The following is a 19,018-nucleotide window of genomic DNA, read 5'->3' on the forward strand; positions in this document are numbered from 1 at the left end:
TTTTTTAATAGGATCTTCGTAGGTGGGATACACGTAAAACTTTAGATATTGTGAGGAATGCAAGTTTGATTCTTGTCGATTGAGATAGTTCACTTGTTTGTTGAAAATTTGTCTTCGTAAAAAAAATTCGTTTTGATTTCGCTGCGCCAAACTCAATCTATCATTTGTATATAGGCATAAATGTATATAGTTGACCAGAGCGAGACCGAGTGCTGTATATATGTGTGTGTGTGTGTGTATTCGTGTGTGGTTTTGCGTGTGTGAAATATGCTTGGTATGTGTATTGACGACCGAGGCCGGATTATCGACCGTGTAAATTCTTGGAGACAGTTCGACCAGAGATCCCGTGTGGAGATCACCAATATTGAATAAGCTCGAATAAATCGGCCATTTTTCCCGTTTCTCAGTTTCTTTATTTCTACGACCTTTATTTCTCTTACAAATCTCAGAAGTGGGATTAAGACAACTAAAGCCCCTCAAAAAAAAAAAAAAAAGGGAAAGAATACTCAGTCGGGATCTCGGAAAACTCGTGGTGTCAAAAAAAAAAAAGTGAAAAACGTGGTTCGATATTACGTAATTATCGACGGTGTGCGAATTCGGGGAAATCGAAGCGAAATAGTCGTGGTAATCTCGCAAGTTCGCTCGCGACTTTGATCCGAATTTTATGGTAATTATCGAAAGCGCGTTTCATCTCTTTTTTTCGAGGTGTTGTAGAACTAGAGGAGACTCCGGCCTAACGGACGTGGCTGAGAGAAAGGGGGTGAGGTTTTGAAACATCGTTATTGGGATCGTGAAGATCGCGAAGCTGAGAACGGACTGTCGGCAAAAAGAAAAATTTCTTTCTTCAAGCGATCTAATTTGTGTGAAAAGAAGGCTGGGAACGGAACGCCAAGTACCTTCATCAGAGTTAAATTATTTTAAAACGTGACGACTAACCGACAAATTCGAAACCACGTGATCCGGGCGTGATTTATGTGGTGCTGTTTACGTACTTTCGGAGACTCGGTTTATTTTGACCCTCGCTCGGAGAGCGAAAGAGAGAGACAGATAATAAGGAGCACACAATCTCAAACGAATCGCGAATAGGCGCGGCCGATTAGGACATATCGAACTTGCTGTAAGAGTGTAGTGACTCACAGGAATATACGGCGATAGTCAGTGTGCGTAGCTGTGAACGCTGTGGGCAGTAGCTGTTCGCTCAAGCGCTGAGTTTTCGATAACAACATATTATGAAGGAACCGGGAGACTTTACGGTTCTCCAACTGAAAGCGAAGCTTCAGGAACGAGGACTCCCTTCCACCGGTACAAAAATCGAACTAATCGCTCGATTACAAGAGAATGATCCAAGTGGTGAGTGGAGACAGGATTTTGAGGAATCGTCGAGCCCATCAGGCGAATCATCATCACGAAATGACCTTCCATGCCCTGAACCAGCGATAAATACTCAAAGGGAGATCGATTTATTAAGGCGAGAGCGTGATCTCATGGAACGTGAACTCGAGCTAGCACGACGCGAACTCGAACTACTGCGGGGGAGCACATCCCCGGCAACTGTCGAAAGACAATCAAAAACAAACATCAAAGTCCTTTCGGATCTCCTGAGCGAGTTCAATGGAACCCAAAGCACCTTTTCGAACTGGGTAAAGCAGTTACAATTACTGAAAACCTCATACGACCTGGACGACTGCGCGAGTAGAATTTTGGCGGGATCGAGGCTCAAGGGCAAGGCCCTCGATTGGTTCCACTCAAAACCTGAGCACGTCGAGATGAGTCTCGAACAGTTATTGGAAGAAATGCGAATAATGTTCGATCATCGACCAAACAAAGTTGCTCTACGCCGACAATTCGAGAGCAGAACATGGAAAAGTGGGGAAACTTTCAGTGATTATCATCACGACAAGGTCATACTGGCGAATCGAGTAGGAGTACCGGAGGACGAGATAATCGACTATGTTATCGATGGGATCCCAGACATGCGACTCCAGGATCAGGCGAGGATGCAACAATTCGACAACAAAACTTCAATGCTAGAGGCCTTTGAAAAAATCTCGCTTCGCTCAGTTAAGGGAGAGGGAAAAGGCGGCAACAGACACGATTATAACTACAGGACCACGCAAAGGCAACCACCAGCGTCGGTCGGCCCGAGTAGAAGCACGCACGCAGATACAACGGATCCTCGTCCGACACCGAAATGTTTTCATTGCCAAAAGGAAGGCCATCTGAAACCTCAGTGTCCCGAGCTCCCAAAGAGAGAAATTTCTTGCTTTGTCTGCGATAAATTCGGCCACTACGCACGGGACTGCCCGCACAAACCAACCCAGATCAACAATGTGTGTCCAACGTCCGAAGACGATGAGTATCATAAAAACGTTGTTTACACTATGTATCCTAGCGGGGAAATTAAATCTATCGAATTGTTAACTTTACTAGATACCGGGAGTCCCATTAGTCTTGTAAAATTAAAATACGTTCCCGGAGACGTAATCGAAGTTGCTAACGATCAAACCGATAAATTTCAAGGTATTAACAACAGTAGGATAACCATTCTTGGTTCAGTTCATTTCGATATACAAATGAATGGAAAATCACAAAGAGCGAAACTAATGGTAGTCCCGGATTCGACGATGATATCTCCGGTTATTCTGGGTCGTGATGCCTTAAAAATATTTGGACTTGGGTTAAAGGAATCGACTACCGAATACGATAACGAAATCGCGAATATAGCCAATATTGAAATATCCTCACCAGAAGAAAATGAGTCGGACCAGTTGAAAATAAACCCGACACTATCGATTGACGTACAACAAAAAGTCAAACAAGTATTTAACGAGAAGTATTTATTACCTGAACGACCTGAGGTACCATCGGTGAAGGCAGAATTTTCCTTAACGTTAACGAGTAAACAATCCGTTCGCTTCGCGCCTAGAAGATTGTCGTATGCCGAAAAGGAGCGAGTACGCGAGATAGTAAATAAATTGTTGGAGAGAGGAATTATCCGGGCAAGCGAGTCGGAATACGCCTCACCTATTGTGTTGGTGAGGAAGAAAAACGGCGAAACACGCATGTGTGTTGATTACCGCGCTCTCAACAAGATCACTGCTCGAGATAATTACCCTCTCCCGTTGATAGAGGACCAGCTTGACAATTTGCAAGGGAAACAGTATTTTACAATGTTAGACCTGAAAGACGGGTTCCATCACATAAACATCGCGGAAGAATCAATTCGATATACTGCGTTCGTTACCCCTTTAGGCCAATACGAGTATACAAAAATGCCTTTCGGACTCAAAGGTGCGCCGGCAATGTTCCAAAGGTGGATAAATAATGTTTTGCGAAAATTTATAGACCGAGGCGATGTGATCGTATACCTCGATGATTTTTTGATTGCTACCGAATCTATCGAGCAAAACTTGCGCATCTTCGAATCCGTTCTCGAGACACTGGTAGCAAACAAGTTAGAACTCCGCATTGACAAGTGTAAATTTTTGTTTACCGAAATTGAATATTTGGGCTACCATGTGTCGAAAAAGGGAATTAGCCCGACAAGCGATGGAATCTCTGCCATTCAGAGGTACCCGGTACCACGCGACACACGAGGCGTGAGAAGTTTTTTGGGCATGGCCTCGTACTTCCGAAAATTCGTCGAGGGCTTTTCATTGACAGCGAAACCTTTGCATGAGTTATGTAAAAAAAATGCGCCGTTCAAATTCGGGGAAAGAGAACTAGAAGCATTCGAGACGTTAAAAGAAAAGCTAGTTCAGGCACCGATCTTGGCTATTTATAATCCGCGTGACGAGACAGAGCTGCATTGTGACGGAAGCTCGCGGGGTTATGGCAGCGTGCTGTTCCAGCGAAAGTCGGATAAAAATCTTCATCCTGTATTCTATTTCTCGAAGCTCACCAGTGAAACTGAAAGCAAATACCACAGTTTCGAGCTGGAAACCCTCGCTATCATTTACTCATTACGAAGATTTCGAGTTTATTTATATGGAATCCGATTCAAAATAGTGACGGATTGTAACTCCCTTAAAATGACTCTCAACAAACAGGAAATCAACCCAAGAATTGCGAGGTGGGCGTTGGAGTTACAAAATTTCGAATATGAGGTTGAGCATTGTTCGGGAGATAGGATGCAGCATGTAGATGCCCTTAGCCGCGCGATGACAGTGCTGGTTATCGAGGACAACTCACTCGAGGTAAATCTCACCGTTAGCCAGGGTCGCGACCCGACAATTAAGGATCTAAGAGATTTATTAGAGAAAACTGAACACCAACGCTTTGAAATGAGGAACGGTCTCGTATACCGCAAAGATGGTCAAAATTTATTGTTTTACGTGCCTCGAGGCATGATTGCACACGTTATACGGAAATGTCACGACGAAATGGGGCACTTGTCGGTCGAAAAAACGTTCGGAGCAATAAAGGGCACATATTGGTTCCCAAAGATGAAAAAACGAGTAAAAGCTTACATTCGGGACTGTCTAAAATGTATCGCTTTCAATCCTGCGACCGGGAAAGCCGAAGGATTTTTACATAATCTCCCTAAGGGTGACGCGCCTTTCAGAACAGTTCATATCGACTATTACGGGCCAGTCGAGAAGGAAAGGCTGATCAAGCGTCACATTTTAGTCGTGATAGATTCGTTCACAAAATTCGTAAAACTGTACGCGACAAAGACTACGTCGACTAATGAAACCATCGGCTGTTTAGAACGATTTTTTGCCGATTACAGCAGACCGAAATGTATTGTATCCGATCGGGGAGCGAGTTTTACTTCTATCGAATTTAGCGAGTTTGTAAAAGAAAACAACGTCGCGCATATTAAAATCGCAACCGCATCCCCACAAGCCAACGGGCAAGTCGAGCGAGTCAACCGAGTGTTACAGCCCATGCTGGGGAAATTAATCGATAATGATTCCGGCCGATATTGGTACAAAGTCCTAGACCAGGTAGAATTTGCCTTAAATAACTCGATTAATAGATCGACCGGCGAAACGCCGGCGAAACTTTTGTTTGGCGTAAATCAGCGCGGGCGAATCCCCGACACGATAAAAGAATATGTCGAAGACGTAGTGATGACCCAAACGCGTGATTTAACCGCGTTACGAGAAAACGCAGCTAAGAATATAGTCAGGTCTCAGGAATATAATAAAGAATATGTTGACAAGCGACGCAAAGAAGCGCACAAATACGAGGTAGACGATTTTGTAATGGTCAAAAACTTCGAGAGCACACCGGGCGCACCCCACAAATTAATTCCAAAGTTCAAGGGGCCATATCGGGTCATCAAAGTTTTACGAAACGATCGCTATATCATAGCCGATGTAGAAAATCATCAAGTCACCCATAGACCATACTGCGGCACGTGGGAAGCCAAAAATATGAAGCCATGGTGTTCTCAAGAAGTTTCGGACCACGAGTCAGAAGGCACGAGCGACTAACTAAATGATTACGAGAAAAGGAATAAAAACAATGCGGAAAACGCGCTCATCCGGTCTTCGATTATCAATGTTATAATGACAAGTGACGTCCGGGACGGACTTGTGTCAGGAGTGGCCGAACTATAGGCATAAATGTATATAGTTGACCAGAGCGAGACCGAGTGCTGTATATATGTGTGTGTGTGTGTGTATTCGTGTGTGGTTTTGCGTGTATGAAATATGCTTGGTATGTGTATTGACGACCGAGGCCGGATTATCGACCGTGTAAATTCTTGGAGACAGTTCGACCAGAGATCCCGTGTGGAGATCACCAATATTGAATAAGCTCGAATAAATCGGCCATTTTTCCCGTTTCTCAGTTTCTTTATTCCTACGACCTTAATTTCTCTTACATGTATTTTTTGCGTTTCGAGATTAGATTCATAATCACTGACCTTGGAAATCGACAAGTACCAATTTTCATCCAATTAAAAACAATTTTTGCATTTTGGTCGGCCATTTTGAATTCGCTATTTTTAAATGGTGAGTTGAGATTCGTAATCAGGGACCTCAAAACGCTCGGTTACCAATTTTCGTAGAAATCTGAAAACTTTTTTTTTCCTGCATTTTGGGCATTTGACGTGAAAAATGTCTTACCACCTAAGGCGTTAATTTGTAGAGCAGTGGCCTGAACTAGAATCGTAAAGAAATATTAAAAATTGAAGGATGTTCACGATTTGAAACACAAAATATCAATTTTGACAATGTTATAGTTTCACACCGAATCTACCCAAGATATCAGAGTTGAAAAATTCTATTATAGAGTTGAAATACCAATAAACAATCTCTTCATATTTAACCCTTAGTGTGCATCTGGGGTCAGGTTGATCCCAACATTTTTTTCTCACATGAACAGCATTTACAGATGAGCATCGCATAAGTAAAACCTCCAATATTAAGAAACCGTTATCCCCTCTCTAAAAGTAGGGAGCATAGCCACTTTATACTCCAAAATAAATACACTTTTTGGAACGGTTGCAAAGTGGACTATTTTTCCCTTAAAGCATGGACCCTTGTCTGTAAAACTCCGTAAGGATTTTTTTCAAAACTTAAAATTTAATTTTTTATGAGAGATTTAACCGAGAAAGTGCTTTTTACGCGCACTATCAACTTTTAGCACGTTTTTGAACAATGAAGAAAGATTTTTTTGAAAATCCGACTTTGCACAGCCTTAAAGTTGGCCAATTCACTGCAAAAAGTGACTAAACCGTTTATCAAAAATAACTTGGGGTCAAAGTGACCCCACGTGCACGAAAGTCTCACTGTGAAGGTGTGCACACTAAGGGTTAAAAAGTATGTTTTTGTCCTCGCCCTTCAAAAAAATCCGGTTGCAACACGGGATGACCCCCTTCAATGAAAATACACAGGGAAGGATACAGGAAACGTAAAATTAAGTTTATGTTATAACTTAATTTTAATTAAGGAATAAGGGATAGCTGTGGACCTTCAGTGTCGAAGAAAAAACATATGTATGAAGACGTCAACTGTAAGAATGGAGTAAACCATCGTTCGTGATAAAATCCGAACAAGAAAATCAAGCATTGTAGTGAGCGAAGCAGATAATAATGCGGGATAGCGTTATCAATAAGTCAACTTGACGAGATACGTGATTTTGATTGGCTGTAACTGTGAAAATATTAATCCTAGGAAAAAAATGTACAACACCTTTTCGGTAGGAAATTTAATTATGTTCAATTTTGATACGAACTTCTTTGGCCATAAAGCACTCAGAACACAGATTTTAGAAAAACCATTTTTTGTAGTAATTTTTCTAAAATAAGGCTGTTCCGGGGCATGTAGGAGAGGGAAAACTTAGTATGTTAAAAGAAGGCATAAAATGAACTGATTCCCGTTGTAATTTTTTTTCCCGATTTAAAGTAGGATCAAAACCCCTCGTCTATCAATAAAATGACCATTTTCAAATTGATGCTACAGGTTTATTTCTAGCTTAATTGGCCTCTAATATGTCTCATTTTTTTCGCTTTTCATACCTTTCAAGCGAGTCCTGCCAAACATTTGGATTGCGTGAAGAAGCCTAGAGAGATATCATTACAAAGTTGGTTATTTTCGAAATTTTAGGAAAAATCGCTAACCACGGATTTCTATCAACTTCGATGTTCGCAAAAATTTAAGTAAGAGTAGTTCTGTATATTTAGAATGACTCTCTGGGAAGGAATTTCTTGGTCCGAACTTCCATCACTCTCTACAGTCTGCCGAAGATCACAACAACTCCGAGTGATTTAATATTGAAAAATGTATGATGCAGTAGGGTGGTCCTTAACAGGGGTGATTTCGAATTTCTTTGCTTCCAGGGGCTCAGATGCTTCCAAATTGATAATAATTCCCTAAGAATTTGAGTTTTTAATATTAATTCTAATGGCCGGTTTTTCCGACGCGGTTCAAACTCAGTTCAATTTTTTTTATATAGTTTTGAGATAGGATGAACCGAGTTTAAACTCAGATTAACATTGGGGAAAACGGGCATAAGATAGTCCACATTTCAGCCGAAGAATTTTATAGAAATAATATGAGAAAAATTTGTTTCGTTCTTCAGTATTTTATAACTCTGGGACAAATAAATTCAAAATTTCGAGGTCAAACGTCAAATTTCGCAATTAAAGAAAATCACATGCCAATTTTACCCCCACCATCGCGAATTGTTTTATTCAGAGAAAGTATAGTCTCGGCGAGAGCCTCGGGCCAGCAGACGACAGGACTGTCAATGTACTTGTCCCGAGACTCTACCGAGTCTCTTGATATATAATTTCATGATGAAGAAATGCTGTACGATTAAGGAAGTTGAAGTATTAAAAAGAAAATTATGTCATCGCTTTTAAACCGATTGCATCTTATAAAGTGAAGTATAAAAAAAAATCAGTTAAATTTTCAGATAGTTTAGGAGCGTCGCTGCTGAGAAAAATCAATAACAATTTGAACCAAATAGCATGTAACCTTATGGAAGTCAAGACACGTTCAGTGATATCTCCGTAAAAAATGATGCTCAAAATATGATAAAATTTTTTTCGCAACACGAGCAAGGCTTGCTAAATAATGTCAATTTTTTTCACATTTATTAGGAGATTTTCTGAGATTATATTAATAATAATCTATTTCCCTTGCAGTTTTTTGAGGCTAGGATCGTCACCGTAACGTTGCCAAACTGTAAACTGACCTAACTTTTGAAAGGTATAGGTAAATTTTTTTTTGGGTAAAAAAAATGACTGTACGGCCTCAACTTCCTTAACGATGGTTTTTTTTTCAATCCATGACGTCATGTTGCTACTTTGCGTGTGCATGTTGCGACTGTTGATAAGAACGAAGCATTTCTTTGCCGAGCTTTTTTAGTTAACCGTGCACACCAAGTTTTTATATTGTTTTTCCCTCAAAATGTTGTATAACTTCACCAGAAGAACTTCAATTAAATAAAAAAAAAATCATTTTGCTTCTACATTTTTGTATTAATGAGATCATGCCCACCACACGAACGTTGAACAACTGAATTTTTTTTTCATCATAAAGGATTAGTGCTATTATTCTCTCAAAATTTATAGATTTAAAAATTAACATAACTAATCAATTAGCCCGTTGTAATTATTAATTATATAAAAAAAATATCGTTATTAGTAAAAATTTGACTAGTTAGCTTTTTCATTTGGCAACGTTGTTGTTGGTGGAGAGATATATCTACATTGCCAACGGTAAACTGATGGCTTGTCACTCACATATGACTTGATACACATAACCAACTATTTATTTGTTCACTTTCGGTTATATGCGGTCATCATGTCGAAACACACGACAAGATGTGATCGTGGTTTTAATAAAGGCAAGTATATAAAAACCAGTGTGAAAACAGCAAGATTGTGTTCATTAAAAGTGTGTGAACGAGGAAAAATCAAACGTGACAATAAAATCGCTGAGCAAGAGGAATAATGACGGCTCAGGTCGACTAGTTGTTGAAATTGACACTTTAGCCAATGAGCTGTGGTGTCCACATTGCGATGTAGCATTGTCTTTGCGCCACAGAAAAAATATCAAATATTTCAGACTTGCGACCAAAATACAAAGAGTGCTGAAAATGTAATACGTTTTGACTAACAAAAAACATGACGAACATCCGTACAAATACGACGTGAACTGTAAGCTCGTTATCGGTGAGTATTATATGATTATTATGATTTATAGAGATAAATTGAATGTTGAATATTTCTTCAAGTAATGAAAATCAGATGATTTTTTTGTTGTTACGCAGGTATCGGTGAGGCTCAAATTAACACGATTTTATCGGCTTTGAATATAAAATCGGTATCCATGCGCACGATCCGAAAATATGAAATGTTCGTAGCCAAAGCTTTCACCGGAGCTGCTAAAAGCAGTTGCCAAAAAGCTATTGCAATGGAAATTTCAAATACGAAGGCAGAGCAACCATCTGAGACCTCCAATGTTTTATATAATGAAAACATGAATCCAGGATCTTGCGTAGTAGGTCCTACAGTAAAAGGAACACAATTACTGTGAGTATTGAAGTCAAATTTAGATATTTTAATTGCTATTATTGAGTCGGCATTTGTCAACTCTCTCACTCTGTCAACAACTAATATTTTATGATTATAAAAACATTGAAAAAAAATTTTTTTTTCACAGACGCTGACAACATATGTTGCATTGACTGAGACGATGTGCCCTAACATCATATTTAATCGAAATCATAATTTTAATTGTATATATAATAAATTATAATTTCCTTTAGTACATGGGCCGCAATACATGTGTCTTAAAAAAATGAGAATTCAAATGTATTGCATTCTCATTTGGAATATTAATTTTAGTTATATCTTTCGTTTAAAAATACAAGTATTCAGAGCAGCAAAATTTCTTAATAAGTTAATATTAATTAATTGTTAATTAATATTTTGAACTCGTAATTAATGGTGACGAATTCAATAGATCATGTTCTGGTACTAACGTTCCTTCTCCTTCTTCTCATAGCGAAAGTGAAGATTTCATTAGAGATAGAATAAATGATGTAGTAGAAAATATAGAGCAAACAGAAAAGGTCACAGCATTGACTGCAGGTATTGATACTGCATGGCAAGACGTGGAACTGGGCGTACTCGAAATAGTTTGACAGGTTATGCAAAAAGTTGTACTGACTTTCGAGAAATTTGTGAATACTGAAATACAACATTTTGTTCGATTAATTATAAATTTGAAATCGTGTTGGCAATTTTCACATCTATCTTTGAATCAATTACAGGTCATGCATATTTGATAGGACATCGAAGTAAACGAGTTTTATCATTTGCGTGGCGGAATAAATATTGTAGACATATTTACTATAAAGTCCCAAAAGATCACAATTGAACGAAATTTTTTTCGGGTAGCTCGAAATCAATGAAGTCATCGATGTCGGTTGAACTGGTTGTCAGTAATCCCCTTTTGAAGGAGCAGAATGCACGAATTGGTACCGTTATTGCTAATGGCGACGCGTCAACGATGTCAGCCATACGTGCAAGTTCGTCACTCCCCGTTACGAAGTGGATAGACATTACTCACGCGAAAAAAGCGTTTTGTAATAATTTGTGGGCTTCCAAAATTTCTCCAAAAACGATACAGTATCTGAATCGTTGTTTTCGAAATGCTCTTTGTCAAAATCTGCACAAACCTGAGAGTCTTGCTACAGCAATACGAAGTATCGTTACCCGAACGTATGGAGAACATACAAATTGTGGTGATTGGTGTCGATTCACAGCTGTAGGCAACTCGTACTTATACCGATCATTACCCTATGGCAAACCTCTGTCGGACCCAGTACTACGACGCAAGCTGGAGATCATTACAAATCGTTTTGCTAATATTGCTCATCAACTGGCACCAGGTGGATCGACACAGATGAATGAATCAAGCAATTTTGTCACGACGACAAAACACCCGAAAAATCGATTTTTCGGTGCTTCAGAGAGTTTTGTCACAAGGATTGAATCGGCTGTTTGTCAAATTAATGAAGGAACAATTTATATCCTCAACATTAACAAAAGATTAGGTCTTTCACCTGGCAAAAATACTAAAGCTTTTAGAGAACACAAGGACAAATTGAAAAAAAAAGAAGGCAAGTCACTAAAACCTTAGACTTTTACAAAAGACGTTGTGAAAAAGAGACATTGCGGAAGAAAAGAGACTCTGCTGCTAGTCGAAAAGAAGGCATAAGTTATGAATCTGGCTGTGGTTTGAACAACGCATCAGAAGTTTTAAATGATTTGCCTCCAAATGCAGGTACGTCTCAAACCAATTATTGGTACAAAAAACCAACAATGTTATTGACTTTTTGGAAATTGTAATTTTTATTTTTTCATTGAATTTATTATAGATGAAAATCAAAATTACATGGGTGCAAAATTCGTCTTCGTCGACCTTGAGACAAGTGGCCTTGGACGTGCTGCAGAAATATGTCAGGTACATATAAAAATAAATAAAAATTATTTCGCCAAGTATTGCATTGCATCTGAAAATGTTTTATTCTTTAGATTTCTGCTCTACACAAAACACAAGTGTACAATGCACACATCATTTCTCAGAATGGCATAAACGCAAGAGCCTGCGAGATAACGGGGCTACCTGTGGTAAATGGAGAATTGTTCCTCGATGATGAAAAGCAGACAACAGTATCGCTTCAAACAGCTTTGAGCAATTTTTTGCGATACTTGAGCGGATTCCAGAGGCAGGGGCCAATTATTTTATTGGTTCATAATGGGACTCGGTAATTACTCCATTAAAAACATAATTTATTACTTTGTGAAAACATTGCACGTTTTTACAGATTCGATTTCCCAATTATCCTGAGGAATATGGAAAAACTAAATTTGATGTCTGAGTACCGAGCAGTTGTTGCAGACTTTGTCGATACTCTGGACGTTTTCAAAAAAGTTTTATCAAAACGTGAATCATACAGTCAAGAAAATCTGGCAACAGCTTTATTAAACCCTGATGGACATCATCACAATCGAGCACACAATGCAATGTCCGATGTTCTCACTCTGAACCAACTTGTCAATACTTTGAATGACAAAGCTACAATACTTTTACAGGCAACAAAAAGTTTCGGCAAAATTTTGAGGGATCAAAAAATTAAAACAATCGCGACAGCAAACGTAGCAACATTGCAACCATTAGTAGGTGCAATTAGTCGCGGGATGATCAGGAAAATAGCAAAAGCTGGCATCGCAATCTCAGCGCTCACGAAAATTTTCAACGACAGTGGTGAAGCTGGTGTCAGGTCTTTATTGACAGAAATAGTGAATGGCGTAGTTCGAGTGACAAATAATAAAGCGATACTCGCAAAAGTGATTTCCAAACTCTCTGAGCTTCAAAGTCATTCATGAACTGGATAAAATTCTCTCCATTTCAATATCAAAAATTTGTGATACACACTGATCTCTGTTTTTATATTACGCATGTATTTGTTAATATTTTATTTAAAAATTCTATTGTAAGTCAACTGTTTTGAAATAAATATTCACGCTTACAACTGTTTGTAACTGATTTTCATTGATTACAAGTGAGCTATCAAATAGACTGCCGCGACTCTAAATAATCTTATTTCAAAATTTGAGGTTACGTCATTATTTGTGATTACAAATATTTTTGTTATTACAATATTTGTATAAATATAAACAAAAAATATTTTTCTATTAATTATACCGAGAAAGTATACACGCCTATACAGTACCGATACACTAATGTAAGCACGTCACAACTAAACACGATAAACGTCGATATACATATATATAAACAGCTGATAGAGCGGTGTTGCCGATGTCGTACCGAACCTAGTATTCAACGACGCATCATAGTTAATTTACGATTTCATTCTAAAAGTTTCGGAGACCTGACATTTTTATAACGCCATTAACAAGTTCAACGAATACGTATATGATTTAATTTTTTTTCTCCAGCATTTACGATCCCTTAAATTTGATTTAAAAATCACGATCCATTTACTGCCACTACGATGTCCTATTTTGAATATTTATTTTCTCGCTTAAATGTTCGGTAACCTCCCCTCAATTTTTTTTACCGTCATGTTTGAATATTTTTCTATGCTGTGTAAAAAAATCAGAATTTTCTGCAGATTTTTAAATAGTGGCCATGATCTCATTAATGCATTTAAAATAGAATCATTTTCTAAACGAGTAACGAATTCTTGATTATTGTCTCCTTTTTTACGTCTGGATTATTTTTTCAATATTCACTTAAAATTTGTAAAATAAACTGTATTTGTTGTTCATTCCGTGTGAGTATTCCGTTGTAATGGGCGAACACCTTTTTCCGCGACATTGAGGGTAGGGATTTTGAAAATTTTATCCGTGTAGCAACATGGTTGGGAACTGATTTCTGAATATTTCAAGATTTTACAAACACATTTAGGCTCACAGTAAAATAGTGATCGCAAATGCAGGAAAACCCCATGTACTTTAAATGGAAAACATTAACCCGTGTGGTTAAGGGTTAAACTTTGTTTTAAAAATCTGAAAAAATTACAGCATTACTTTTTATGTATTTCGAACTGATTTAGGGGACGGAAAGGGTAAAATAAATTTTTGACCTCAAATAACGACCACCCTAATATTTATATATGAAATTTGCAGACATTAACAAACAGTTCTTGCAGAAAGTTCCATGAGTGATAGAAAAATATCTGAAGAATATGTTTACAACTTCATAAAATCCATTTAATACTTATAAAGTTCGCAATTAATGATTTTTTCCCGAAATGGTGACTATTGGGAATATGTTACTTTCATAATGGCAACGTTGCAATCGCGCGTTTTTTGAAACCGGAAATTACGTTTTTCGATCTACGCAACTCACACTAGGGACTTCCAATAAAATATGAAGGACGGGTGAGAAAATATTAATGTAATTAATAAAAACTTGTTTCTTTAGACATTTCAGCCATGTTTCAATTATGCCAGCGGTTTAAACACTAATTATGACATGAACGCGCGTGAAAAATTCTGTCAATAACAGCTGTATAGACAGAACAAGTTACGAGGTCGCGGCGTTGCTAAACTCACTGGACCTACTACGCTAATCGCAATAATTTTTTCTGCCCTCCGGGCCGAATTCCGCCTGCGTCGGACGGAAAAACCCAGAAAATCCAGGGAGAGAAATCGTATACACTCCAGGGAGTGAAATTAGACCACCTCAAACCGCGTGCTTATCACCCCCGCCTTCGGCTCGGGTGACAATTCTGCCCGCGGTTTGAAGTAGTATATTTTCCCTCCCTAGGTGTATAATATACTATTCTTTTGACTAACTCGGTACCAGATGAACTTCCTTCATAGCTCCGTCCTTTGTTAGCGGCTAGTTTCCTCCTAACATCTTCGCGCTAGTCGACACCTGTCAGACAGCTTTTGAGATACACTTCAAATATCAAATTTAGAAATGATACTTCTTCGGTACGAATATTTTCGTGATAGCGCAGCTGGCTTGCGCAGCCCACAAATTTGTTATTAACTCTCTTCCGAACAATTGAAGTGGTGGAAGTTTAACCAAAATTGCTCGGACTCTAGTAGTCGAACCTCCCACATCTCCAGTTCCCGCATATTTTTTATCGTCAGCTTCTCTGACGTTTTGTGTATGAAATGCCCACCTCGTTCATATTCACTGAGATAGAATCTCAATCAAGCATGAGTTAGTGAAGAATTCCAAGATTACAGTTAATCTATCGCAATTTTTATAACGTCAGCTTCTCTAACACTTAGAATTTGGAATTGGCGATCCAAATCTCGCGGAGTTAATCTTCTAATTCCATTCTATTTTCCACAATTGTGTCACATTAGTAGCTACAATATTTATATGTTTATACGATATTTATGTTGAGAAAATCAATTGAGCTCATGAGAAATGAGCCATTATTTTCGATCTTTTCTTTTTTTTATATTAAAATAGTCAGCTACTTGCTAAATCAAGGGTCAGCATTTAAGCAATTTGTAAGTTATATTACAAACTATCAGATAGAAAAAAAAATTAACAGTATCCATGTAGGGAAAGATTAGCCATTGTTGGTCGCTTACGGCCTTCACAGATGTATAAAAAGGGACTATTTGTTATCTCTTACATTTACAAATAAAATAGAACTTTATACTACAAATATAATAAAAAAAACTTTCTATTGTACTTAAACAAGACCAAGTTTAGAGTATAGTAACAAAAACTCACCGACCCATCGACACTGTGGCCCGGTAGCAATCTCACTCGAACCCACTTCTTATTGACAACTTCTAATTTCTCAACAATTCCTTTATTGAGATAACTGTAGAAAAAAACAACAAAGTAAAGCACGATATCAATTGATTTCAAGATAAATGCGCAAATGTACTAGAAACCAAGTTGTACCTTGTAAAAACTGTGAATAGAATAAGCATGATTAATACCCTAATATCTTCGTTGGCCAAAAATGTATCAGTTTTTACATAATTCACATGATGTCGTCTAATTTTGATTAAAAGTAGAATTCTTCAAGGAAAGAATATTAAAAAAGTTTTTTGTTTCAGACGATTTTTGAATCAAGACTTATGGATTTTTCCATAGAATTGGATGATCGAATTCTATGATTTTTCCACAGACTTGATGGTATGAAAATTGAATTTTTTTATTTTCTTCCTCAAAACAAAAAAAATATCCCTGTGGAAAAAAATAAAAGTTCTTCCCTTGCTCCTCAATGAAGTAAAAGCGTCAGACCGTTTTTCGTTTATGAAATCAAATTCCCGCCAATTCATTAATTATCAATTTTAAAAAATAAAAAAACCGTAAGAGAATAACATGAAAAATGCTAAATATATCTTTTTTGAAATGCCGTTTGTTGGACTGGATAATAATTTTTTTGATCCTGATATCTAATTTTCCGTACCCTTGGAAAATTTAGTTAGTATACCAAAATTCTAATCAGTAGTATATCTAGAGACGTGTCAACTTCTCGATTTCAATAAATATATTAAAAATAATTTTCATGGCAAAGTGGATGTCATCTTATTTTTACATGCATGGTAAATATTGAGAAAATGGTACTCGCATTCGATTTCAATTATTTTGAAACCTTTCGGGCATCATCTCGAATGGGTGATGCTGAAGTTTGCAACATTGGAGTCCGACAAAATGATCTATAAAACCCTCCAATTTCGTTCCCTGCTGAATTTGCAATTCGTAGGTTTTCAAACTGCACCGATACTTTGTGAAATAAAAAATTGGTGGATTACACATATTTTTTTCATTCATTTCATTGGACTCCAATGTTGCAAACTTCAGCGTCGTTCGAGTAGTTTCTTATATTATTATATAGAGTGCTCTTACTATTTATGGGTATATAAAAGTTTTTATATAGGCTATCTACATATATAATGAGTTATGTATATGTAATATATCTAGATATATTTCAACCACAATAAAAATTTATCCAACAAATAACGAATGTTTCCAAAAGTCATGTATCTATAAAAAAATGAAGGAAAAACAGTAAAAAATTTTGAAAATTCTAGTTATTGAATTTGTTTTCCCTAGCACCAAGTGGAAAAATCAAACTTGGTAATTATAATTTGCAAATTTGTTTTGATTTTTTTTTATTTTTATAAAAACATCAAGGAAACGATAACAAAATATGAAAAGAAACAGATTCAACAATAGATGCAATATGTACATTCATATGCTATCATTTTTATACAAAATCCCCTATATCTTTGAAACTTTAAAAGAGCATCTCATATAATTATGTATAGAAATAACTCATGACAAGGTAGAGCATGACTTTCAGAATGAATTGGAATTAAAGGTGAGTGCCATTGCCAAAATATTAATCTAGAAAAATAATTAATTTGAAAAACTGCAATTACCTGTACACAAATTCTCTCCAAGTAATTTCTTTATTACCCACATCAAACAGTGAGACAGCACCAAAGAGACCAAGTAGACTAATGATCCCTATGACCATCCATTTCTCTTTATCTCCACCTTCAAGAGGTTTGCCACTACTACCACTAGGCCCAGATTTGGCACTGGGACCAAAAGCACCAAACGAAAAGGGATTAATATTTTGTTTGGTGTCCGAGGAAGTTTTCCCAGAGGACGAAGTTCGTTTGCTTTCTGAAGTTTTTGGCTGTTTGACCTCAGCAGGCTTTGAAGATTCCTTAGGTCCATTTGGCTTGAAAAACTTTTCAAACCCTTTTGGTGGTTTTTCAATGAAAAGTCTCCATTGCTGACTCAATCGGTCCAGAAATGCAAGATTTGAGCCATTTTTCAATATCGACAATGTGCGATGGAGCTTAAAAAAATTAAAGGACAATTGCACCACTTGGTGTTACGTTTATTTTGATCAGAAGATCGAAAATTGACCACAATATTAATCATCATAATGAAGCCATTCAATGCTTCAAATCTTTGTGTAATGTATATTTTTGTCAAAAAATTGATACAAATTAATTATTTCTCAAAACACAGTAGCCAGTTTCTTATTTCATTTAGATATTGATCTAGGAGGGTATATTCCAGTATTAAAATTGAACAGTGATCGTGACATATAGACTACAAATCAATGACATTTGAAATAATCACTCAACATTAGAATTGCATAAGGATAGAAAAAGGAGAAACAATGTGAATTTAATGACGAGTAATTGCACAATATTTAATCATTCTGATACATTTCAGAGGCGCCCACTACTAGTTATATCATAAGTATAGTTGAGGTTAGAAGTTGTATTAAGATTTGAACTCACCTGATGACAATCAAGCCGCCCTTTTTGCACAGAATTGAGTATTAACCTTTCTATTTTATTTGCTGACGACAATAACTGATGAGCCATCGTAAATTCATAAATGATTTAGTTGTATGTTATAAAGTGAATGATGAAATTCTATCGTTCCGTCTTATCGAAATACACGTTCTCGATGCACAAGCACACGACGAAGTCGACGCAGCTTGAAGTACCGACCGCTACCGGCGCATTGAGCTTGAGTATGTACTGATTTATTACCTCCGAACTTGACCGAAAGACTTGCACTTTTCTGATTTTGTATTAATAATATCTTTCAATGGTAGTTCAGTGACGATCAGTAATGTAATTAAAAAGATAAGTAGTCATTAGTTATTTTATAATCGAACAAACAAAACTTTGGTGCAAATTATTGGCCAAAAATATCAAGAGGCTCCTCGATTATGCCCGTTTTCTCCAACGTTAATCTGAGTTTAAACTCGGTTCATCCTATCTCGAAACTATATTTAAAAAAATTGAACTGAGTTTGAGAACTGCGTTGAAGAAAACGAGCATTTGAGTTTCATCGGGACAAGTACGTTATGAACTAAGTTTACACGGCGCTTTTATTCCGATTTTGTATTTACGGACGTGTAAACTCTTATTCCGGTTTAGTTATATCTACATAGATATACAAACTACAAACTGGACTAAAAGGGCGGTGTGTAAACGTAGGATATACATTCTATTTGGACGCTGACAGCGTTAATAGCACTATTTTGCATTCGACTT

General features: G+C 37.2%; 1 protein-coding gene across 1 annotated transcript in view; it reads right to left on the reverse strand.

Moving 5' to 3' along the window:
* Positions 1 to 18,481, reverse strand: part of Afg3l2 (AFG3 like matrix AAA peptidase subunit 2) — a 137,846-nt gene extending 119,365 nt beyond the window's left edge. Inside the window, exons 1-3 of the mRNA XM_043429988.1 lie at positions 18,251 to 18,481; positions 17,369 to 17,796; positions 15,702 to 15,795 (exon numbers count right to left, since the gene is read on the reverse strand). Coding sequence (XP_043285923.1) covers positions 15,702 to 15,795; positions 17,369 to 17,796; positions 18,251 to 18,337 — 609 coding nt within the window. The 5' untranslated portion in view covers positions 18,338 to 18,481. The remainder of the gene's footprint in view (positions 1 to 15,701; positions 15,796 to 17,368; positions 17,797 to 18,250) is intronic.
* Between the last annotated feature and the right edge of the window lie 537 nt (positions 18,482 to 19,018).

The sequence above is a fragment of the Venturia canescens genome, chromosome 10 (genome assembly GCF_019457755.1).
Source record: "Venturia canescens isolate UGA chromosome 10, ASM1945775v1, whole genome shotgun sequence".
Classification (NCBI taxonomy): Eukaryota; Metazoa; Arthropoda; class Insecta; order Hymenoptera; family Ichneumonidae; genus Venturia; species Venturia canescens.